The sequence below is a fragment of the Chaetodon auriga genome, chromosome 24, assembly GCF_051107435.1.
Source record: "Chaetodon auriga isolate fChaAug3 chromosome 24, fChaAug3.hap1, whole genome shotgun sequence".
Taxonomy (NCBI): Eukaryota; Metazoa; Chordata; class Actinopteri; order Chaetodontiformes; family Chaetodontidae; genus Chaetodon; species Chaetodon auriga.
Genome location: NC_135097.1, coordinates 11,845,751 through 11,871,486, shown reverse-complemented (window position 1 = coordinate 11,871,486; position 25,736 = coordinate 11,845,751). Strand labels below are relative to the sequence as shown.

Below are 25,736 nucleotides of genomic sequence, written 5' to 3'. Positions count from 1 at the left end.
TCTTGTGTAAAGTGTATATTGATGTCTCACAGTGATGTGACAGAGTGCTTCACTGGTACTGCATCAGTAAAAACAATAACTATTCAATTCTCATACAGTATAGGTTATCAGAATATTACCATCATGCAGCAAAACAAAACAACAAAAAACAGCAAATCTTCACATTTGGGAAGCTGAAAGCAGTGACTTGTAATCGCAGTTTCTTGAGACGCGGTTACTTGAAAGATGAATCGATTACCATGCTTGTTGCTTATTAATTTTATGTCAGCTGACATCCATTCTCTATTTCAATGTTTGTTTTCATTTTTTTCATATTTTTTATGCAAAATAAGTAAAACACCTTCAAATCACTTAACGCAATAACTAAAATAGTTGCACCAAACAGGCGCTTTCAGGTCGCTTCTTCTCGTGATTGAATACGTGTTTTTGAGTGGCTCGAACAGCCAGAGAGAGTTTTATTTTTTAAACATTAATAAACCGGAAGTGTGTTTTTGTTTTTTCACGCGCAGGTGACAGCGCACAGCTCCTGTCCAGCCCACAGAGGCTCGGATGAGGAAGTGGCTCTCGCCGATACGTGCGCTGAATAGGACAGCAAAAAAAATAAAAAGTATGTATCTTTTCGTTGTTGGGTAGAAAACGAGACCGACGCTAAACACGTTGAATTACTCATTTTATATATGAACGCGTGTGAATGAAATAGCGTTAGCCCGCTGCTGTTAGCTAACCCAGTAAGGCTAGAGAGCCAAGCCCATCGCGGCTGCTGGCAGTGTTAACCGTACTATGAATGATGGAGCAAGCCAGGTTGTGCAATGACAAGGTTTTTGAGTGTAGACAAGCAGCATTATGAAGGCTGTTTAGGATGATTTGGCTTGTGTTAGATTAGCAGATAATGCTAACGTTAAACGTGTGTAAGGCGGGTCTTGGCTTGTTTACAGACACCTGCTTTATAGCATAGTAGTTAGGCCAGGTTTCATCTCATTACCAGTTTGAGAAGACATGGCTCAGTTTGCCTCCTCAGTACATGTCAGATAAGGAATCATACTGTCTCTGTCACTCGCTTATGTATATGTAATAACATTTACGGCAACATGTCATTTTTGTGACAGATAATCTATTTAAAACAGGTAATTTTGAACAGCTGCAAACCAATGTGATGCTGATGATGATGGTATCAACAACCAAAGTACAACATGTACATCAGGTATTTTAAGCTTGTAAGAGAGGAGAGCAGATTAGTCAGATAGTTCCTGTCTGTAATCTTGAAATCGGTTTCCTCACATCTGCTGGAGATTTGTATCTGTGTGTGTGTGTGTGCTTGCGACACTGTAGGTTTCCCCTGGAGTCCCTGCAGCCATGAAGCTTCGACTGCACTTTGTGGTGGACCCCATGGGCTGGCTGTGCATCAGCATGGTGTTTGGGATCTGGCTCTACAACACTTTATTTATTCCCAAGCTGGTTCTGCTTCCACACTACAACGAAGGACACATCCCATGGGCCATAGTTGTTTGTGAGTATCCTAGTTTCCAGTGTAAGAATGTCTTTACTGATGCATGAGAGAATTGTTCGGGAAGCTAACACTGAAAATAATCATTGGAATTTCTGGCATGGCCTCAGTGTATGGCTCACACACTTTAAGCAGAATTAAACATTGTCTGTCCCTTCAGGTTATTACATAGCATCAGCACTATGCCTCGCGGCCCTATTCAGAGCTTCCACAGCGGATCCTGGCCGTCTTCCTGTTGACCCCCACATACCTCACTCAGGTATGGACACAGAACAGCCCATCTCACTTCTTCTAAAGCTGAAATCTGTCATCTATCATTGTTCCAATGTGTCACATCGTGTATGTTTAGCTGTTTATTCATCGAGAAAAAACTGAACACAGTCAATTAATGCAAATTCATTTTCTACCAGTTTTGTTCCTCATGTTGCATAATTGCATCACATTTATTGCAGTAAGGAGTAGCGGTCATGTGAAACTGACAACAGCTTGTACTTCTCATTCTGCCTTTAGAACAAAGTAAATAGGTTTATGCTCCTGTGTCACTATGACATCTACCAACAGCAGCATTACCAGTAATAACCAATGATAAACTGCTGTTTGTGTTTATGTCACAGAGCGAGAGCACTGGGAGTTGTGCAATAAGTGCAACTTAATGAGACCTAAAAGGTCGCACCACTGCAGTCGTTGTGGTCATTGTGTACGCAGAATGGACCACCACTGTCCTTGGTAAGGATACGCATGCGCACACACGCTCATGAGAGTCTTACCATACATAGCAAAATACTTTATACAGCTTTGAAGTGTTGAAAAATTGAAAATAAACTGAAAAATAACAAAATGCAGCATTCAAATCTACCCACACAGAATCTGAGTTTACACAGATGTGATGCTTGTATGAAATAGCGGAGGTACAGTACAGCACAGTACGCAGTATCGCTTATTATGTAATATTACTGCAAAGTCAAGAGACATTTTCCAGAGCCACACACAGACAGATGTTGACTTGCATTCTATTAATTTATTTATTTGCTTCCTATAATGGTATAAATGAAAGATGTTTACTTTGCACATGCCATTATCTCTCTGCAACTTCAGTCCAGATCATGTCAGTCCAGTACTTATAAAAAGAAAAATGATGTAAGATAGCATCCTAAATCCTGCTTGTTTCCTTCCAGGATCAATAACTGTGTGGGAGAAGACAACCACTGGCTCTTCCTGCAGCTCTGTTTCTACACTCAGGTCCTCAGCTTGTTCACCCTGGTGCTGGACTTCTGCCAATACTATTACTTCCAGCCACTGACAGGACTTGACCAGGTACATCCTACAGGAATATATAGGAAGTAAAAGGAAGGAAGTAAACAATATCTTCAATTGACAAAGAAATGCTTTTAGAGCTCACAGACTACATTTCAGACATGCGTGTGTTTGGAGTACAAGTAGTTGCTGTATTCTTTTAGGTATCTTAAAAATGCTGTATGACAACTTGGCACGGTATCTGTACTTAAAGCATCAGCTGCAACACTGTTAATATAAAAAGATACTATTTGTCTGTGTAAAAGTCATCATGTAGAGCTTTAAGATTACAAAATAAGAGTATTTTACACTGAATGGTTGCTGTTGTGTTTGCCTCTGCCAGGAGAAGTTTACAACACGCCATGAACTGGCTCTGCTGCGCGTCTCGGCACTCATGGGCTTGGTCATGTTTGGCGGCATGAGTAGCTTATTTTACACTCAGATGGCAGGCATCCTCTCTGTGAGTACTGAATAATGACTGTAAGACTTGTTTCAAATGACATTTACTGCTGCAATTATGATAATGTGATTATTGTTCTCTTCACAGGGTGCAGGAGATATTTCCAAGCTAATGTAACTATTAAATGTCACTTTGCAGGATCTGTAAAATAAGCGTGATGCTGCTTGTTCTCATCAGTTAGCTTGTTTGTCCTATTGAAAGCAAGCAAGCGCACAAAGCCTCAGATGGAACAACATGACATAGTGCACAAAAATAAAACAGTCAATGCCAGCAAAGCAGTGATCAATAGAAAAGAAACGAGAGAAAGTCTGAGGTCAGGCTTTGTGTGTGTGCAGAGCTGCTCTCTTAATATCTGTGATGACATAACAGAAGCATTTTTATTACAAGCCAAAGTAATTTACGAGCTTTCATCAAGAATTTTGGCAGAGCTGTAACGTTCGAAATGTCTAAACTTAGAGGTGGGAAACAGCAAGCTGGTGTTTGGAGAAAAGTTTTCTATGGATGGAGCCAACGGATACAACATACCTACAACACAGAGAAACAGATTAATGATGCTAATGTTTTTGGCTCAGCATTTGGTACTTAAATCTTGGTCCCAAATCATCTTTTTCCCTCTCCCCCCTTACAGGATACTACCACTATCGAGAAAATGGCTCAGTTCTCAAATGAAATGTGAGTGTGTTCAACTCTGTCTGTCCTCATGCCAGAAATAGTTTGTAGGTTTGTGCTTGCTTTCTACTGCAAGTTAAGATCATTTTAATGGAATAGCTCAATGTTTTTGAAAGTGAACGTCTTGTCTTTTTTGCTGAGAGTTAACTCCTAAGATCGATACCACTGTCATGTCTGTCCATTCACTGTGAAGCTGCAGCCTCAACCACTTAGCTTAGCTTAGCATCAGGGCTGCAAACCAGGGGAAACAGTTAGCCTGGCTCTTTTCAAATGAACTCATCGCAGTGACTTCCTGGAGTTTTGTCGTCAGTGTGTGGACAATCCACACAAGAATATAATGTGCCAGCGGTGTGCTTTTGAGGGGCTTGTAGGCAGATTTTGTTACCTCTGGACAAGGCAGTTTCCAGTCTTTATGCTAATCTAAGCTAACTAGCTGCTGGCTCCAGCTTCACATTGAGCAGAGATACGAAAGTCGTATAAGTTTTTCTGCTCAGCAAGTAAGCGAATAAGGGTGTTTCCCAATATGTTGAGCTATTTCTTGTTAGTGGTCTCATAATACACATTTTCAAATGAATAAAATGTTTTATTTTTTCTTCTTTTCAGATTTGGCTCCAAGAAATCCTGGCAGTGGGCGCTAGCTGAGGTTTGCGGCACTCGCTGGAAACTCCTGTGGTTCATCCCGTTCCGAAACAGGCAGCCACTCCAAGCCAGCTACCACTTCCGCACCCACGTGTAGGCTGGTAGCACTGCCATACCTCAGACCTGCACAGATGGTATGGCTACCACGATGAAACACTGTATACACACTTAAGAATCCATCTGCTCGCCTTCACCATCCTCTTTTGTGCTATGAGAGCTGGGCAGCAGTCTTGGTTTGTCAGTGGATACTTTAATCTTTTTTATTCCTTTTTTTCTTTTTTTGCCTTTCTCTACATGACCCAGACTGGCTGCTAACAGGGTCAAGAAACACCTAAGGGAGTGACGGGAAAATGTTGCTTTTTTTACTCACTGTGACTGCTACTTTCAGCATTTGGAAACCACTTTTAATGGCTAATTGCATCAGAAGGACGGAAGTCTTCGCTTGAAAGCAGCTGGCGAAAGGGACCCCTCTCAGGTTACTTTAATAAAGAGCCTTCACTACTGACCTTTAATCAACTACAGACAGAACTAGGGTAACTCCAGTGTGTCTATTAGAAAGGCAACTTTTTGTATAAAGTTTGTGCCTTGTTTCTTTTAACTGTGTCCTTTTTATTTATCATGCATGAGCAGCGTTTCTGTTCATTTTTTTTCTGGTTGATGATCTTCCAGTTTGGAAATTGCTTGTGAATAGTGAAGGGATCTGGCATCTGTCAACTACATTTCTTCAACTGGTAATCATTTGATGATTCATGAATGTTTTCTTGTATTGTTCTATGAACATTCTATGTATGAAGTTATGTTTTATGAAGCATGGCCACAGAACAAAGGTCATAAATTGACTACTGATAAGGTTTACTTTTATACCACGTGATCAGTCGGACATGAAGATGTGTAATAACAAGCAGACAGTTAACACTTAACCGTGCCATGGCAATCTCCAAAATTAGAAACAACTTTATATGATCAATGTTAGGCTGTAGATGTCGTAGTCAAACCTGCTGTATAATCAGGTAGCTTCTTATTGAAGGGGTCACATGCTATCATCCAAAATCTTGCTGTATATCTTAAAAGATTATTTAGACATTTTTGGAAAATACACTTTTACACTTCAGTTAGACTAGAAGATAGATTCCACTTTCATGTCTGTACGCTAAATATGAGGCTAATGCTAGCAGGGGGGATAGCTTTGCCTAGCATAACCACAGCCTGTCTTTTTTATGCGTCAATCCAGATTGAATTGTCCAGATTATACAGTCAAGGTGTAACATGTTACCTAATGAGCTGTTGGTAGTTGGATTGCTAAACTAAGCCAACCAGCTGCAATGTTACATTTACCATACAGCAATGAGAATGGTATCAATCTTCTCGGCTCACTCTGGGCAAGAGGCCAAACAAGGATATTTCCCAAAACATTGAACTATTGTTTTCATTTTCTGTCTATCTTAAGTCTGCTCTGTCAACCACAGCACTTACAGTGCACTGGCCTTTCAGTTTAGTGCCCCAATATAATTTCATCATTGTAGTGCTGAGCTGTTATACATTATAGTTAGTTAGGTCTGAACAAATGGCTTTATAAATGTGCATCTTTATACAAAAACTAGCAGACTGGTCTGCATGTGGTGACATACAGCTAGTTAACAGTTGACACAACATCGACTATTTATGGTGGTTTTGCTGTAACACTATGGTTCTGTATAGAGATTTTATTTAAGTCCTTAACAGGATACTAAAGGATAAGATGATTCAGTGCATAATAATACTAGCATAGCGTGGTTGTCATTGTCTGTAATACTTGGCAATCCCATAGCTAAACATGTAAGTTAACGAAGCTTGCTGTGTGTAGGAATACAGTATAATATCCAAGTAGTTTTAAGTGCCTTTCAAGGTCTTCTTTTACACTCACAGTACATCACCGTCATGTTGGTCTCCATAAAAGCCAAAGACCTGGGGAAATGTTGCAATAGTCAGCAGGCATTCAGTAAATGCATGTTTCACCAAATTTCTGAAGGTAGCGGTTCAATTTTATGCACTGATTCTCACATTAGCACACACTGTTTTACTGCGTCAGTGGTACTCTTGAAAGAAAGTCTGAACTTGAAGTTGTTGTCTTTGATGTGCATCCTTTTTGTTGTTTTATTCATATCTTAAATCCAATTGTTGGCGTTTGCATGAGTGTGTGTTGATAAATTTGCTTGGTGGTTTTTATAACTCAGATTCAGGTTCTTGGATGTTTGTGTGAATAAGTATTATATATTATATATAATAATATATATATATATATTTGTTGGTGGTGGGATAATGGGTTTGGGAAATGTGTGTGATTAGTATTGAAGAAGGGGGAACTGAAAGATTATGTTCACTTTTTTTTTTTTCCCGAATCATTTTTGAAAGCAATAAGCATTGTATATCCATAAAGCCATTGAAAAAACAGTCATGAAAATCTGATATGTGTTGTGATGCATGTAAACCGGGTGGATGACTTTCGCTAGTTGCTCACAAACCTTTAAACACTGTTTAAATACTTCAGTCATCTCAGCCAGGATTAACACTGCTGTAGCTGCTGTGTATAGTTTTACAGTATATCTTTCATTAACAACATGTCGTCTTCAACAGCTCACTTTGTTTGGAGCAGGATAAGAGAAAGGCTGGAGTTCATTCAATTTGAGTCAAGAGCTGCCAGAGACTAGCGGTGGAAGCCGTTATCTGGCGTCCCCCAGGGCTCTCACTTTGGATCCGTGCAGTTTAGTTCATATTGTTCATTTGCTGTTTTGGACTGTGTTTTCAGGCTTTACTTTGTTCATTCATACCTCAAACAGTGGAACAGTTTTGTGAATAATAGGAATACACCATAAATATCTTCTCCATTTCTTTATGCCTAGGAAGCCTCTGAACAATTGTTAGTTGATCTGTATTAATTGTGATTATAGAAAATATCATAAAGGTATTCATATTCTAATAAATTTGATTCTGGGTACGTTTGAGTTTCTTTTCTCCTTTCTCAACTTGTTGTTTAGCAAGCTAAATTTTGACTGCAGCTATAATGGACATCGCGGAAATTTCAAAGACAGCATTTATCAAATGCAACAGCAGTCTGACTTAAACAAACTTTTGTTATAAAAGTACACCAGTGCAGGTAATGTTAGTCATCCATTTACTGCCCTGGATGCTGCTGTAGCATCTCTGTATACTCTAGTCACAGTAGCTACAGCATTTTAGCCAAAGAGCTAACTCCAATACAGTTAGCTTGCTAAGCTACCACCACCAGCAAGTCTACAGAAAACATACTTCTTTCTTAACATTGTGCTCATTTTCTATGCTTTTTTTCTTTATCAGGGATATCAGTGTTTTGACATGGTTACCTCGTGTCGTCAGCTCATATCCATCACTTATCCAAATGAACAGAACGGCTCTGTTATGCCTTGGAAGCTACATATGGTAACTCGGGGTGAGAAGGACAGTGAAGAGTAATGTCCGAATAGAACTAGATGGAGCGTATTTAAGACTGAACAGAAATTTCTTCCCTTTGTCTATTAATTGACATGATCAGCCTTAAGATGTTGACGCGGGCACCCACCATCAAACATGGCGCGACTGATCCTTACGACCTGTTCAACGCCCCCCCGATCATTTTTACTTTGAGAATACCTTCAGTATCACACAGCTGTTTAAAGTCCACCTTAAACTTATCTAATTTTCAGCCAGTTTTGCAGGAAAAACCTGCCTCTGCAGGATCAGACCGTCTGACTGGTTCAGATGCTGCTTGTTTCTCTCATTCAGTCACTACCTATGTGTCACAACAGTTGTCTCCAGCCAAATGGTCATTGTCCTGAACAGTTAAGTCTCAATGAGGCGTGTGTAATGTGTGCATCATCCGTGAACACAAGCTGTGTGTGTGTTGTCCAAAATGGTTACCTGTTTTAAACATAAATTCAACACGCACTCGTTGTATTACCCTCAGCAGCCCCAACCCACTTCGTCTTGACCGATCAAAACCTTGATTTGTTCACAGTCCCAACAAGGTCGGGAACATCAGTTTTCTCAGATTTACACTATTGGTGAAATTAAAATAACCCGCCTTTTTCAGGGACCTCATTAATTCCCCAGACCATCTGAAAAATACACCATCATGGCTGAATATTTACAAAACATGTCTGTCCTCAGTTAACTAATGTTTTTATGGCGTCTCTCTTATTTGGGCTGATATTTGATCTTGATGGATGGGATTTACAGTATCTTTGAAGAAAAATCTTTGAAGAGAAAGTAAATTAGTACAGATAAATCAAAAAAATCATGCAACAATATAGTCATGGATTAAATTCCGCTTGTCTTTCGAACTGATTTTGAACCAGTTTTTGTAATGAACTATATCAAACGAAATGCAGCAGTGTGTTGTAATGAGCCTGGGGTGAAATTTAATTCAAACGCTTTGGGATAGTAAAAATTGAAGGAGTCCAGCCTAGATAATAGCGGCCTGCAGTGGCCTGGGTTAAATGTACTGTTAATCTCTGGTAATGGTTGGTCAACTGGAGTAATTAAATAAGTGACCACCTGCTGATTTTACAGTCTGTGACATCTGGCTGAACAAAAGAAATAATTAGCCACATGCTTGATAAACATAAACTATGCTTGGAACAGTCATCTCTCCGATTCGAGGCTGTTTACCTGTCTAGGATTGGAGTTAGTGGCTTGGCGTGTTCTGCTGCCATTTTGCCAAGCCGAGACGAGGATTAAGTCTAAGAGATGGAAGATAAATTTTTTTATCCGATCGCTAATTATGGGAAGCATGATCATTTTTAGGTTTCTATCCATATGGGCCGTGCATCCTATAGGACTTTGTAATTAGGATCAACCCCGATATCAGGGTTTGTTTTTTTTTTTTTTAATTAGCTTTTTTTTTTTTTGATGGTTCAGCAAGAATCTGACAGATTTAACAAGCCACCATTTGTATAGTTGTGATTGATGTTTCTTATCATTCAGGAAATGTTTTCTGTATTCATGAAATGACACATAAAACCATCCAATCAGCTTTTTTTTTTAATACAAGTGTTTTTCACAGACTCTCTGATTCCACTTTGACTAAGAAAGAAATAATCATTACTGTGTTTTCTTCACTATGACTGAAGGCATAATTACCTTTTTTAGACCTCAGCGAGTCTTGTGGGCGGGTCGCCAGTGGCAGGTGCCCGCCATGTTCCTCCATTTACTTCCTGAACGTGGAGGTATTGATTGGCCTATTGATTTTCAAATAAGCTCTCATTGTAGAAAGTAGAAATCCAATTAAAAGTTGAACTTGAAACAGTTAATCCAATCAAGGCGATGAAAAAAGTTATCGATTTTACCCTCAAAATCAATAAGGTGCACACGGCTCTCTCGCGTGGGCTCGGCCCTGAACATTTCCCTTTCTCCAGAAGAATGAAGAGCACATCGTAGGTCAGCTGAATAACCTGTCAGAAATGTTGTTTTTCCCTGCTCAACTATTTTTCTATTGATGCGATCAAATTCTTCAAACTATGTTGACCTTTCTGTGCTGTTGACATTGGCTTTACTTCCTCATTGTTTGGACCCCACTGTGAAATAATAGTAATAATTACAAGAACCAACCAATCAAAACAGCCTTGTTATCTCACCATGTAAGAAAAAATTAAATGTTTTAATGCATGTACAATACATATGTATGGGCAAATATTCCACTTGTGCTTCACTGACAAAGACATGTACAGTGTGTTACTTAAGTTTCAATTAGACTCCAGAGGACAAACTCCCTGTTAAACCTTTCATAAAAGTAATTAATTGGCAATAAAAGCAAAGTCAAAATGATTTATTTGGGATTTGGGAGGGAGAATGTGTAAAATGCACTGTCAACGCCGAGTGCAGACATAGAGAGAATATAAAAATCCATCATAATTAACCATGTTTTACAGCTGGCGTCTCCAAACACAAGTAAAACATCATGTTCTGTAGTTCAGAATCATGTTTATAAAGTAAAATTAGAGCAAATCATTGAGTATGAATGTGGTAAAACAATGTTAAGTATGTTTTCAGAGCTGTTAAAATGAACATGGGGATGTAAAACCACCTGTACATATAAAACCAGTGACTTCTTAAATTGATAAAAATGTTAAATTAAAGAATAAACTGTCCAAAACTCTCATAAGATGCTGAAAGTAACATGACAGACTAACAGTGATATTTCCTTGAAGTTTGCTAGTAGAAGCCAAAGTGCTCGATGAGTCCTTCTATTTGTAGCCTTTGATTCCTCGTAGTAATATTCATTTGGCTGACATTTGCCTTTCATGATGGCTGCTGAGTGTCTCATTGTTCTTCATGTTTAAGAACCAATTAAAATGGCCAGCTCCTAATGAGGCTGCTAATTAGCGCTTCATTAAAGTCAGGTGTGCTGAAAAGGTCAGCTGCGAGCAGGTACTTATTAGAGCAGCTATACAGTGCAATCAGCTGGAAGGCGACCAGCAGCGTGTTGTGTACACTGTAGTTGCCTAATTAGAGTGGTTAAATCCTGCTTCTGTTCCTTCACATGGCTCATTTCTAGGGTTTTTACACTGGATTTTAAACTGTGTTTTGGGAGATTGACCCCAAAGTGCTAAAACATAGTGTTCAATAGCTTCTGACTTGAGTGTACAAACAGCATGTAAGACAGTCAAGTGAAATTCTCGACTTCACTCCCAAGCATTAGCCCTGTTGTTCTGTCATCTATTTGTTGAAACTAATGCAAAGTTACTGTTGCTAAGTCCACCCACCATCCCTGTGGGGAAGTCCAGCTGCCACCGAGCGGCCTCAGTGAGGAGGATTGGAATGCGGCAGGAGAGAAAAGGTCTTTTCAACTGACATTCAGATAACATTTACATGGACACGCCAAACGTCTTAATTTGTGGAAAAAACACAGTTGTGTTCCAGTCAAGCCTCTGGTGCTGAGGGGAAATTCAACGCAACAGGTCTCTTGATGACTACTTGAGCTTCATCTCCACAGGTAATACTGAAGATTGGACCTGTCAAGATCCTCAGTATTCTGAATGACCTTTAGCTCACTGCCACACAGTCATATCAAGCTTCCCAGCGCGAGCAGGTTTTCACTCACAAAAACAGGTTTGATGAGGCTGAAACTGAGAGACGACTGCGGGCCAAATGTCAGCACTGACTCACAATCAGCTTCTGCCGATAAACTTTATTCCTGCCGTTTTTTTTTTCATCCTAAAGTCCATCAAATCCATCTAAGTTCGCATTATTGCTTTTATCCGTGTTCATCACTACATCATGTGTAACTTCCAGCACTTTGTAGAACAAGTGTAAGAGAGGGAAGGAGGGGGGAGAAGGGGGAGGAGGTTAGTGTAGGAGGGGGATGGTCGGGGTTGCAGGGTCATGGCTCTTGTAATTACCACAGTCAGGTTCAAGTCACTGGTCAAGTTGTTGCTGATTCTTATTTTTCCCCCACAATGCAACGTTGTCAGGTCTGGCCTCCATGTGGCACAGCATGCCTCCACCGCTGCCCCTCTGATTAGGTGTCTTATCTTCCGCCGGGAGCACAGTGATGGCTGGGAAACTCGCAGAGAGGTCCATTAAATGGCAGCTTTGTTATGACATGTCAGCCAGGACGTGGTGGATGGTAAGTGGAGCTCTTTTTGTCTTGCTCTTAAGTCGGCTTTGTTAAAAACCATCCCTGTCAAGCTGAATCGCTTTAAAAAAGACGATTATTTGATGTAATACTCACAATGCCACAGCTGCAGGCTTCTGTAAGGCGTCTAAAAATCCATGTCTTGCCTCCAACTGCAACACTGTCTGACCCACACAAATATCATATTACCCTCCTTCAGTTCGATTTACCTACAGTACCATCATTTTGCATAGCTTTTGGAAATTGTGGGTTGTGTCTTTGTGTGTCTGTGCACAGGTGAAGACTGGCCACATTTAGAGAAGTGAGGGATATGATGGAAAAGGCAATTTAAGTGCAGCTCTTGCATTGCCACATTTTCTTAACTAGTTGTCCTAACATGTGCCTTCAACAAAGATATCTTTCAGCTCTTATTTAAGACATATTTTTCAGAGCATCCCTTGCATTAACATTTACATGTGAGTGAGTCCTCAAGGCTTGCAGTTGTGAAATTGATCATTGGTCTTCTTTCAGCCAAGCTTTACTCCAATTTGAATGCAAAGAAGAATTTTAAAGGCAATGAGTGAGCTTTGTAAATAACATGACTTCTTTTTGCTGAGATGAATAACTTAAAGAAACTGTTTACCCTCCCTTTGGTGTAAGAGCATTCCTCGAGTGCACCTCTCTGTGCACCCTCTGCAGTGTTAATTTGACAGTGTCGGACAAAGAGCCCTTGTCCAGCCCGCGCCTTTCCCATGCTGAAGAGGCAACGCAGGCTGACATTTCTTTCTGAATATTTATTTACTTGACTGACTACAGGCGATTATTGTGCTCCATCAGCAGAGTTTAAGTTGAGGTTTGTTTGTGTGTCCCAGTGCGTTTCAGAGACCTGACCCTCTCTGCACACGCCACGGTGTGGCTCGCTCTTCTATTTTGTCCTGTTTTCAGTCACGTTCTGTGTTTGTATGTACAGTCAACAATGTGTGAATTGTTTCATAGTGATATTCATTCATTTACAGTCCATAAATCTTAAACATGTTTCCTACAAATGACATTTTTTGCACATCCAAATACAGCATGTTTTCCACTTAAATGACCCTGTTTTAGAGAAATCCTCAGAATGAAAGACAATCAGCTTTATCTCTTATGTCTTCAAGTTCATAGAAAGAATGAGACTTAGTGCATTTAAGAGCCCAGGAGGTATTTAAAGAGCACTTTCAGCAAGTGGGGACAGAACATTATGTGAATTACTGTGGGCAGAAATAGCATTTAATTAAAAGTTCATATTAAAGGTTAACATATTGAAGGATTCAGCAGGGACCGACTGACCTGCTGTCTTATTATGAAAAATTACTTACAGCTGTTATGAAAGGCTCATAGAAAATGGTGCAATTTGTAGGAAATTGGTTTGGTAAAGTGTGATCGTACAGGAAGCACCAGCAGCGCTGCTCTTGAATTAACAACCTAACCTCAGTGGACAAAGGCATCTATATTCACATCACCTTCTGCTGTGGTAGCCTCACAGTGCAACCACATATATGATTATCTTTACATTGCAGCTTATTTGGATGCCACATCATAATGAATTTTGAGAATCAAAATCATATTTTGTGTTCTCTGGTCGGTCTGTACTTCGGTTCATTAAGTTAAATGTCAAGCGTACTGATACAATGAACATTACTGGGTTACATCCAGATGACACAGGTGGTCTCTGTAGTCACAGCTCTGGTATATCGCCACCTAATGGTATAAAGAGGACACTGGCATTGTGCATGAGGGATCACTGTCATGTCTCACTGGGGCACCTGGATACAAAACAGCCATTGTTAATGTTATTAGTGACTCCTGTTCTTTTTGTATGGGTGTTCATGTTTTCATTTTAGGTTTGGAAACACGTGATCAGAGAACTCTTTATTACAAGGACTGATTTGCCATTATTATTACATTAAAAATAAAGACCTTCAAAGGATGAACCTGTCTTTTTCATGCCTAATGGTGACTGTCAGCACTGTAGCTGAGCCAGAGTTCGACATAAATAGGGAAATGTCCTGCAAGCTTGTGTGTAATTAACAAGCAACTAGCAGTCGTGTCTGTGGCCACATGGGGGCGGTAGGTCCACATTAGCAGGGCTGAATCTGAGGAGGCTCTTGCCATGTGCACCAGCAGATTGGCATGACATAATGCTGGATAAATGGACGCAGAGAGAGTATGGAGTCAGGGTATGTGATAATGATCTAGCATTTCATAGTGTCCATTAATCCACCCATTAACAGAAATTAAGAAGCAAAAATAAAATGTTCTGGGGGAAAAATACTTGATAATGAGAGTGTGTTCCAAAATGTATTGAATGTGCTTGTAATTTCCATTTAAAATGTCTCTAAAAGAGTGTTTTTAAAGGCATAATAGAAAGAGGGATAAGATCTATTCAGTCTCAACTGAGCAAGTGGCTTTGCTTCAGGGCTGCCACAGTTTGAACTCAGACACACAGCACCCAAGTGAACTTCGCCTTGAACTGCTCATTGATCAGCAATTTATAGCCGTTTCCACTACAACTGAATGCTCTTAGCTTAATTGCTTTAAGAATCACAACTGATCACTGGATGTGGGTAATGCAAATACTGGACCCACATGACAACACTGAGCACTGTGTTAATGTCATGATAACAGTGATGAGTGAGCAGTAAAATCTCTTGTCAGACTACCCATTCAAGTCCTACAATCACATCACTCGCCGTGATTAGGCTGGTGTACAGTAATGTGCATCCAGTGAATGATTAATCAGTACAAGGTTACCCTTTTTAAACAGCCTGCACTGGCAACATTGCACCATTACTACTTTTCTATGACTGTTCCAACACTGCTTACTTACTGTTATTACTCTACTGCTGTTCTTCTTACCTAATGAGCTCCACAACAGCACTCATGCACTAGAATACTATTCAACTATGATTATACTACTGTACTACTATTACTATATGATAGCGTTCATATCAGTGCTTTCAATGCTTTTTTCTGCTGTTCATATTTTATTGATTGAGGAAATTGTTACTTTATGATAGCCTGAGACTTTAATGGCAAAATTATCAGTATGATATATGGATACTATGGGGATCATGGTATTTAAAAATCACAGTAATTGCCTAATAAATGTCTTTATCACCATACTTAATTGGGTACAATCTTGCAGCTACGTGAACATGAAGGAAATCAGATATTGTAGTGGCTTAGGCTCCCACTCCTCCACTTGCAACTACAAAAAACAAAACAATTATTATTATTGTTGTTGTTATTATTATTATCATCTCATTTCCATTACTGCATGTGGTAAAGAAGTAATTACAGCCGTGCAGTGGTTCCCACCATCAGTCACTGACTGCATCGCTGTACAGGCTGACCGTCCGGCAGCGGCTCTGTCAAGACCCACAGAGCACGTCAGAGGAGCGGAAGTGAGGGGCCCAGGGTAGAGAGTCCCGGGGCCAAAGCTTCTGGCCAATGAGAAGCGAGGATGCATGCACTATTACAACAATAAGCTGCGTCAAGCTACGGAGAAACAGCTGGCTGATCACCGGGCAATTATTTCAAAATAAAATATGTAATTTGTCCCGTTTTGAGGTTAGAAAAATGTGTTTTTTTTGGATATAACGGAGGGTTAACCGGAGTTATTACACGTACAATTTACAGTATTAACATCATTAACATGTCATACATGTAACATTAGAGTTTATAGTAGCCATGCTAAGACAGGACAATTGGGAAAGCCAGGATAACTGGTGAAAATCGCTGGCTAGCTGTATTTTTGTGAATTTCAGGCTTACATAAAAAAAACTGTAAAATGATATCCAGTAAATACAGTGTCACAAAGTTAAAGCAACTGCTGCTGTTATACTGAGTCAGGAAAAAAAAGTAGTAAAAAATGCATCCATCTTCCATCGATTACACATAATTTCCACGTTAACTGGCACTGTATGAACGTTTCATATGAACGGGCCAATATGCCAGAGGAGAAATTGCTCGAGCGCTTTCAGTAAATGAGGCCTTTATTTAGAAAAGTCGTACCGGAAATCGCCCTCTTTACAGTATATCCGACTTGGCAGCTACAGCCGAGAGCCGGAGGGCGGCAGTCAGTCAGACAGTGAAAGTGAAGGCGGAGACCAACCCAGTGCCGAAAACTCAGCCTCTTCTGGATCGCGTTCAACTCCACTGAACAACCCCAAAAAACGATCCAAAAAAGTAAGACTTGAAGAGGAAGGAAGACAGGGAAAAAAACGAAAAAAAAAAAAAACAAAAACCGCGAGGTGCTCCAAACTTCAGTTCACCGCTATCTGCAAAGACTTGTCTTCCGGTGTTGACTTTTTTTTTTTTTCGATCACTGCAAGAGAAAACCCTCCAAAGCACAAAGTTGAACGTGAGAAATGTGAAGCTACCGGCTTGTGTGTTTCAACCAGGCTCCAGGATTCCCCATTAATCCATGCAGTACAGTGCGATGGTACGTGAACGTGGATTATTATTGCTTTCAAATGTTGATGATTCCGTTTGTGATACAGTTTTTTTTCCTAATAGCCAACTGTCCTGTCCTCAGGACGGCTGAGAAATGTGGAGAAGCGGGTTAACTTAACAGGGACCGCAACACTGGCACGGTCGGGCCAAAATTGTTCTAAACTTGGCACAAATTCTCCGGCAGCCTATGCTACCATCCCATTCCCCTTAATTTGGCAAATGAACTCTAAGTGGACTGTTGACAGCTCTGTCGGACACACACACACACACACACACACACACACACACACACACACACTGCAGCAACAAAGTAATGTTTAACTCCTTTCAGCATCTGTGTCACAATGTTATGAAATACTGCTTCTTGGATGTGGAAAAACAATTCAGGCGTTTGGGCACTGATGGCATTTAAAGGGTAAAATATCAAGTAAAATTCTCTAGAAAGTAACAACAACGTGTCAAAGTTTCAAGCTCGGTGTCATTTTTACCTGGCAGGCTAATTGTACAGCAAACAATAAAATTAATCAATTATTCTCTTCAGTCGGGGGTCTCTAAAGGACCCTTTATTTAAAAAAGCGGATATTTTCATAATTTGTGCCTTATCTTCCACCTTATACACATTTCTGCTCTTATGATTTATTTCAGGAACTTTTCAAGATAATTTTAAGGCGACATTGAAATAAGGGATAGAGAGGAGCCAAAGTTTGGTTTAAGTGTGAGGCGCAGATGAGTGATGGGAGCTGGAGAACGAGCGCCGGAGCGCACGTTGTTGACGCGGAGCTCCGGCGGTAAAGAGTGCCAGAGCCGCGGAGGGAAATCTCCCTTCCCCGTGTCTGTGCGACCGAGGCTGTGGTCCAAAGTCCCCGAAGCTGATTAAAGAAAAAAAAAAGAGAAAAAAAAGTTAGGGGCTAAAAGAATTGTACGCTGTGTTTTCAGACAGCCGAGGTGGAGAAGAAGGTGCCGGACGGTGGATAGGGGCTGTGTGTTTGGAGGAGAAGGAGGAGGAGGAGGAGGAGGAGGAGTGTGACTGTGTAATTACGTGGGTGAAAAAAAAAGAAAGAAAAAAAAAAAGTTGTGTCTGATTTGCTGGAATCGCGCAGGACCGAAGGTGCACCGGTCGATTTCATATCAGGTTTGCTTGAAGCAGGGCTGAACATCACGCGCACGGCGCCCTCTGAAGCTCCCCGCGATGCTTTTGTGAACGAGGTGACCGCAGCACCGAGACGCGCACACAGCCCGTGTAGTGGAGGAGGACGCTGCAGCACCGCTCGGCACCGGCTCTCCCGAGTCCCGATCTGCAAGTGCTCACCGTGCATGTCAACTTGAAATTTCACTGCGTTAAATACCTCCTTTTCTCTGCGGAGGCGACAATCTTTGGAGCGCAGATATTCATGGATGTTGTTGGATAATCTCTCGTTTGTTTTTTACGCGGATAGCTGCTCCACGGTCTCGCACGGTGCACATCGGTCCAGGAATGGCGCGATAAAGTGATCAGAGGAATCAGTCCAAGTACAGTCACTTTTTGTGTTGCCGTCTCGTCATGTATTCTCCAATTTGTCTCACTCAGGTATTTGTGTCTTTTTTAAAAATATCCATACATTTAATTGACATGGTTTGCATATTTGTGACAAAAAATGTTCCGGCCAGCGGCCAGGGGATTGAAAGTTGTGTGCATGCGTCAGGACTGTGCAGTCTCTGCTTGAGAAACGCTTCATAATTCATAGCAGCAATGAAGTTTTGCCTTGTAAGTGAAAATAGCGCTTTAGAAAAAAAATCAGCTGACGGTTTAATCCAAAATGCATGTGTTTGGCTCACGTTTTGCTGATTTTCACTTTTCTGAGATTCCAACCGAAGTCCTGACGAAAAAAATAATTTAACAGTCCTGCGAGCACTTCCAAAGTCACCAAAGTGCCAATCTTTACGCGTGCGTAAAGTTATGCGTAAAGATGATTTTTTTTTTTAGATAGCAATCCAAGATTGTCATCTCGTGTAATTAGTGCAGGTATGCCCATTTTCTCTCAGGTTTAATTAGGTTATTTGCGTCCTGCAGTGACCTCACACACACTTCCAAGCCTCGCCTGTGCCGTGTTTGTATTTTTTTCTCCACGTGTATATTTTTATTTACAGTAAAACCCCTATACTTTAGGGAAGTGAAGTTGGACGAAGATAAAGCCACTTTGAATGTAGGAAGATCAAACGCACGATAAGGTTGATTCAGCGGTTGGACAGAGTAGCTGACTGTTTTGGCTGACTCAGTTTTACTGTTTATATTTTACTTGGCATAAGTAAGTGATTGACTGAGATGTGGTTTAGTTTGTACTTAAGAGGATTGTGCTTTTATGGCCCCGGCTGAAGTGCGCTGCACAGGCCCTGGCCAAGTCATTTATCTTTACAGCGTTTGGCTTTAGCCTGGTTGAAAAAAATTAACAGAATATTTCAAGTGTTTTGGAACAGGAAGCCAGAAAGTGAAAAAGGATTTCAGAAACAGTTCGCTGCTGAACACATTTACAACATTTACTGCTTATGTCTTGTCAGTTTAATTGGCAGCGTTATGTAGTGAGGAGGTGACATTTAAGGGAATTCTGAATTTATTGCATTTATTTTTTTACCTCTCTGAAAGACTATGAATAGAAAATCCATAGTGCCCACGTTAAATATAACACATTTCAAAACTAGAATCATCAGAGAGTTAAATGTTTATTCACACTGTATAATAAATGATGATAATTTGACATTGCCGGAGCAGAGTTTTATTGGTCCGAGCGAGATGTGTGGCTTCTCAGAGGAGCACCAGCGGCAGGCACAGATAGGGAGTTGCATTTCTGTGGTTTCCTATTGCCTGCCTGCCTGGCTGCCTACAAAAAGAACAATGTGTGGTTTAACTCTTCAAACGCACACTCAAAAGGGGCTGCTCATACTTATTAAATCTGACATTTTAATGACCTAAAACAAAGATAAGTTGGTGTTTCCACTTGTCACTCGCAGCTCCTGTAATTTCTGATGACTTCTAACTCATCCACACCGTCGTTTACATTCCGTCACCTACAGGGAACAAGCGTGAAGAGATTATTCTTATTTGCCTGTAGGTCACTGAAGTGCTGGCTTGCTGTCGAAATGTTGGTATTTAGCTTTGTTTGCTCGTGAGGATCGAGTAAAGTTTTCTTTTTTTACTTGTAATTGCAGTAATTGTTCGTTGACAGTGTGGTATGGAGTGCAGTACAGCACAAAGCAGAGATAACCCTTATTAAAAAGTAAAATTAGTGTTGCTATTTTCACTAATATTAATCCGAGTCTGTGATAATTTCTCATAAAATTGTGCTTCAGTTTAACATTTTATTTTTAATTAAAAGAGAGATGGGGAATTGTAAAAGCGCAGCACGGCTTTAACATCACAGACTAACCTCAGCTTTTTGGAATGAAGCAGGGCAAGTGTCGCCGTGTGTGTTAACCTCAGCACCTGAAATGATTTGGCACGAACTTCGAATCGAGTCCTAACTCGACCTTTGCAAATACCTTTCGCCCTACTGCTTCGTTTGATACGCCACCTTTCGCCTCTGCTGGCGTTTTTAATGCGTTTTGAACACGCAGCCTGCACACGAGGCTGTCTCTATGTGCCAGGACAACGGGAATCTCCTCAACTTCCTATTTTGTGACTGCGCCCCACATGGCCCTCCAGCCCGTCCTCCATCCTTTGTGAACATGGGATAAGTTCATGTTGGAATGTGGATAGTTTGATAAGAGAAATGCATCTGTGAGGGGCGCATGCTCCTTGCAGCAGCGGCGGCACAGGAGTCCCGCTCAGAGCATGCTTGGGAAGTGAGAGCAGAGGCATTCAGTCACCGGGCTTGGTGCTAATGTAGTGCTGGCAGTTGATATAAACAGTGGAATGTCCTTGTCATACCTGCGCTACGCCCAGACACATCTAGGATGGTAAAACCAGTGCTGCTATGTGATGAGAAACTTCTCGACTGAGAGCTGTTGAAACTGCCAATGAGATATTATGTGACTGCTTATGAGGAATTGTTTATTTGTGGTCAGACTCCCCTTCTGCCTCAGATTAGTAGCTGAGTAAACCCATATTTCTTCTCCACATTTGATGACATGAGTTTCTGATTATATTTCTCTCCCTTTCTCTTCCCTCTCCTCGCCGCGTCCCCTCGGATGCTCCAGGATGAATTTCATCCCTTCATCGAGGCACTTCTTCCTCACGTCCGCGCCATCGCCTACACGTGGTTCAACCTCCAGGCCAGAAAGCGCAAGTACTTCAAGAAGCACGAGAAGCGGATGTCCAAGGACGAGGAGCGCGCGGTGAAGGACGAGCTTCTCAGCGAGAAGCCCGAGGTTAAGCAGAAATGGGCCTCCAGGCTGCTGGCCAAGCTGCGTAAGGACATTCGGCAGGAGTACCGGGAGGACTTTGTCCTCAGCGTGACGGGCAAGAAGCACCCGTGCTGCGTGCTCTCCAACCCGGACCAGAAGGGCAAGATCCGCCGGATCGACTGTTTGCGGCAGGCCGACAAAGTTTGGCGTCTGGACCTGGTGATGGTCATCCTCTTCAAAGGCATCCCTCTGGAAAGTACAGATGGCGAGCGCCTTGTCAAGTCTCCACATTGCACCAACCCAGCACTTTGTGTCCAGCCACACCACATAACAGTATCGGTCAAGGAGCTGGACTTGTTTCTAGCGTACTATGTCCAGGACCAAGGTAGGTTCAAACTCATACTGTGTGTGTTTGTGTCACTGTGCCTGTGTGTGTGTGTGTGTGAGCTAACATGCATGTGTGAGTGATGGCGTTGCAAGGTCAGGGGTCACATGTGTTACTTTTTGGCAGTCTCGGTGAGACCGGCTGAAGTCACGCTACGTTCTCCAGGAAAATAAACAGAGGGAACTCGATCGTCAGGGCTGTGTATGTGCAGCATATATTTTTATGTGGTGCAACACCAAACAGAAAGCTGTGATCAATATTAAATGCAGAACGTGTTTTAAACGTGTCTCTGCTCTGCTGTACTCCAGCAGCAGCTCCGACTCATGTTCAGTCATTTTTCAATTACTGTAATTTGGACGGGGTGTGTAGTATCTCATACACACACAGACTCACAGGCTTATATAATGGCACACACACACACACACACACACACACACACACACTACACCTATTCTGTTTAAGTTGTGACATTTGTGGAAAGTTGTACTATGGGCTGGTTAAATTATGATGAACCCTCAGCTGTAGTGTAATTGTAATACTGAGTCTATGTACCAGGAAAGCCCTTGTTTTCCCTGTTTTATTAACAACCTTTTTTTAAAAACTGAAAAAGAAAAAAAAAAAAGGGCCCTTCAGCTCCACAGTCCTCTTTGTGTAATGTAGAATATAATTTTTAAACGCTTCTGTTGTCAGTCAAAAATCACATTCGAACAATTTTCTTTTAAAATGGGATTTTCCACCATTAAAAAGGACAAAAAAAATGTATTAATAAACATATTACTGAGAATAAGTCACATTACAGCTTAGCATTGAAGATTTTGGAGAACTTTGTAAATGTTTGAGATACGTTTCAGCTGCTGGTTGTAAAGTGTGTGTAAAATATTGTGTTCTTAATGTTAGAGATGGTGTTTGTGCTGAAATGGAAACCTCCGTCTGAAGTCCTGAAAAGCTGGTTTCTCTCAGCCTTTTGCGGATCTGCTCCATGTAAAGACTGAATCCTGCTTTTTTTTTTTTGTCCAGCACTGTATGAAATACAAGGAAAAAAATTTGTTTTTTTAGAATTATTCTAATACATTTTTCCCGTTCATATGCACCCAAGAGAAAGCTGCACACGAGCGAAATACACGCATTTACTGACACATCTCAGAGTGGATCAGTGGAAATTCTTTCTGAAAAGCAGCGTTGAGGCACACATTGTGGACTTTTCACCCACTGCTCGAGGACAGGAACATCACGATCCAATCAGATATTCCAAACTGAATTTAAGGTGAAAGGGAACATTAATTTAGGATGGAATAATATTTAATATATTTAGATCCTTTTATTATTATTATTATTTTTTTTAAGAATTTAACCTTAACCGCTCTTTCAAACTAAAATTCCCTGTCTCCTGCAAAATAGGGTTGTGACACTATATAATTAAAATCCAGGCATTCAGGTTTCTCACAGTGGTGAACTTCCTCCCTTTATCTGTTGACACCATAGGAATGCCTCCTATAGTATTCCCTGTTGAAATTCCCCTGTATTAAATCTACTGCAGCGACACCGAATAACCACCAATACTTTGCTATTGGGGGAGAAATGGTGGTATAGCTAGCTCATTATCATCAAACCCTGAGCGCCATTTTGTGTTTGATAAGTGCCAGGGAAAGCAGAAGGCACAGCACACAGACAATAATGGTTGCCACTGGCACCGGGGTTGGCATCAGACCCTCTTTTGTGTCTTTTGTAGAATGCCACCGCTTCTCTAGTTTGCATCTGCTGCATGTTTAACTGTTCAGTACCAACTTGAGGATGACATAGTGCTGTATTTTTTTTTCAGAATATGCACCATTTAGATGATAAGTTAGTGCTTGTGCAGACAGTATTTCACCAGCTGTTATTTTAGGGAAATGTATCCGCTTCGGAGGAAGAGTGAAACACTGGCAAGAAGATTCATTTTCATGTTTGAAGTAAATGATGAACATAACGTTCTCTTTCGCCGGGGAAATAAATGCACTCGGATTCGACGTCGCATTGCGGATCGGAGCGATTATTTACCGTTGTTCTCAAATTTTCTGAGTTGAAACTTTGGCAAATACAAAATAGAATTCTTTCGCCGGGATCACAGAGACGGGCATGCTTTTTCTCCCCCCCCCCCTCACCGTTTTTCGTTTTTGCAAGCTAAAGCGTCTTTTCCTTTTCTTCAAGTTACCAAGCAGTGCCCATCTCCAGACAATGCAGCCATATTGTGGTAGCGTGTGGTGCGGCGCCATTTTGTTTTTGCACTGTGCCAGGGAGGCAGGCAAATCACCAGTAATGGTTGTTAGAGGTTTGGAGGTTGGCATCAAACCCTCTTTGTCTGCTTGCAGCATGCCTTTGATTCGTTGGTTGGCATCCGCAATGCAGTGGGCACGTTGGAAAGTTTTTTGACAGTGGCAGAATGGAAGCCGCTGCCTTTGTTCTGCTGCAACTGCACGAAACAAACAAACATACAATCAAACACAAAGGAACTAGCAAACGGCTCAGTCTGAAACAGAATCTGGTATTTGTGCGAAGTGCAGGAAGAGAAAACGGGTCTGGACTGTGCTTTTGATGTTGTTCTCTCTGTCCTGCTACCTGGCCGTGGCTCACTTCGACTGTGCGATTGGATAACATGAAATATGTTGCTGGCGTTATTTACCCAACAGTATTTTTTCTTCTTTTTTTATTTGTGTGGCAAAAATCAATAAGTTCACAGCGCATTTGTTTTTGATTCTGGTGGGTGCTGCCTGAGAAAGGTCGGCGGGTTGGCAGTGAGCGCGCTGGGTGAATTTAGAGAGGGCACTCAGCCCCCTTGTTCTGGGGCACAGACGCGTTTAGCCAGGCAGGGCTGTAGCACCCATGTGCATGCCCAGATGAATGCCCGCTGGGAAGTAGGCTGGGGGCTGGGAGTGGGGGTTGTGGCATCCATTGTGCCAACTGGCAGGCCGTGTTCAATGCAGGGCCCTGGCTTCTCACACACACACACACACACACACACGCACACACACACGCACTGCTGTTGTATTCCAATACACTGTTTTATCTTTATCTGATAAAGCAAGAAGTGTGATTCTTTTTGTTTTTTCTTTGACGCATCGTCTCTCCCCACCTGGATCCATATTTTGCATATCCTGCCTGACAGCTTGATGGAATAGTTGTAACAAGGCATGTAGATAATCGTCACGTCGGGACATGTTTGAATACTGCAGCCCTCGTTTTGTATTTAGTTTTGTTACGCTGCTCATCACTGGTTCCTCAACAAATGTAGGACTGAAGTTACTTTCCTCGCCCAAACTGCGTATTTAAATGCTCTGAATACACGCATGCAGTTCATAGAGTAATGTTAAAAAGGTGCATGATTCAGATATACAAGCAATTCATTTGAGTGATTTGTAGGAATCTCGGAAAACGTGACAGAAATTACCTGCCGTACATTTTCCTTAACTGCCTCAATTATAAATGAATTTGACAGGCGGCAGCTTAAGTGCAATAAAGTACGAATGTTAGTACAAATTAGAAATCACTTCAAAGGATTCTGAGCATTTTCAAAGTTGTCAGTGGATTTCCTCACAGCCGGTGACAGAAAAGGATTGCTGAGGTAGGCCAACGGCAGACTAAAGAAGTCAAGGTCAAGCAGCTTCCCCATTACTCTGGCGCTGGAAGTTAACACAGCCATAAAACATCATTACCTTGACTCCCCCCCCACCCCCACCCCTTCAGTAGGTAACTTTTTTTTTCACACTGTCATGATAGTTTGTGGAAGTGGATGGATTACCTCTGGATACAAGCTGCCATGTTAATGGAGACCTTGTTTTACGAGCGACAGACTTAACCTCTGCCCCCGGGGTCGTGACCTTTGTAGAGAGATGTGGCAGGGTGTCCTCTGAAGTTTAATTGAGCAAAACAGATCAGTGAAAACACGCCGTTGCAGGCCCAGGGCACGTGGAGGAGGAAGACTTTTTGTGTGGGGGGTTGCGGGGGTGTTGGTCAGGGGAGGAGGCGGGGGAGCTGCTCATAAGCCCCCCTTGTTGACCTTCTCAATCGGGGTCAAACTGCGGCGGTTGCGGGATCACTGGTGGTCTCTTGGCAAGTGTTTGTCTCCACTCCCCCACCACTGCTTCTGGTCTGGCTGGTGGTCCCTTGGTTCACTGGCCTAAGTGAGGGGGAGTAGGTACCACTGACTCCCCACACCTCCTCACCCCCCCTCACCAGTCCCTCAGGCTGGGTAGTCTGGCTGGTCCCTATCTTCAAGATTGGCCACTGCCTGCTCTCTACACTGTGTGGGGTAGCTGTTTGCATCTTGTTTTCCGCCCGGCTGCCTCGGAGGCTTTGGTCAGGCGGCCAGTGTGGAGGCCTGACCTTCTGGGTC

The 25,736-nt window shown here is 41.7% G+C and overlaps 2 protein-coding genes across 10 annotated transcripts in view; both read left to right on the top strand.

Moving 5' to 3' along the window:
* The first annotated feature begins 544 nt into the window (after positions 1–544).
* zdhhc21 (zDHHC palmitoyltransferase 21) lies at positions 545–7,539 on the top strand. Of its 3 annotated transcripts, XM_076725596.1 has the most exons (9): positions 646–1,201; positions 1,330–1,507; positions 1,665–1,763; positions 2,119–2,230; positions 2,680–2,818; positions 3,141–3,257; positions 3,886–3,929; positions 4,530–4,699; positions 4,869–7,539. In XM_076725596.1, the coding sequence occupies exons 1-8, from the start codon at positions 1,154–1,156 to the stop codon at positions 4,660–4,662; spliced, it is 870 nt and encodes a 289-aa protein (XP_076581711.1). In that variant the 5' UTR covers positions 646–1,153; the 3' UTR covers positions 4,663–4,699; positions 4,869–7,539. The 3 variants fall into 3 exon arrangements, with proteins under 3 accessions (XP_076581712.1, XP_076581710.1, XP_076581711.1); XM_076725597.1 differs by lacking the exon at positions 646–1,201 and adding an exon at positions 545–607 and having other exon boundaries at positions 4,530–7,539; XM_076725595.1 differs by having other exon boundaries at positions 645–1,201; positions 4,530–7,539.
* Positions 7,540–16,287: 8,748 nt separating this feature from the next.
* Positions 16,288–25,736, top strand: part of LOC143317008 (nuclear factor 1 B-type-like) — a 63,636-nt gene continuing 54,187 nt past the window's right edge. For 3 of the 7 annotated variants that reach the window (XM_076724911.1, XM_076724910.1, XM_076724914.1), the window contains exons 1-2: positions 17,604–18,232; positions 20,836–21,367. In XM_076724911.1, the coding sequence (XP_076581026.1) occupies positions 18,206–18,232; positions 20,836–21,367 (559 nt within the window). In that variant the 5' untranslated portion in view covers positions 17,604–18,205. Of the gene's footprint in view, positions 16,655–17,599; positions 18,233–20,835; positions 21,368–25,736 lie in introns of those variants that run through there. The other 4 variants (XM_076724913.1, XM_076724917.1, XM_076724912.1 and 1 more) reach the window with 3 other exon arrangements.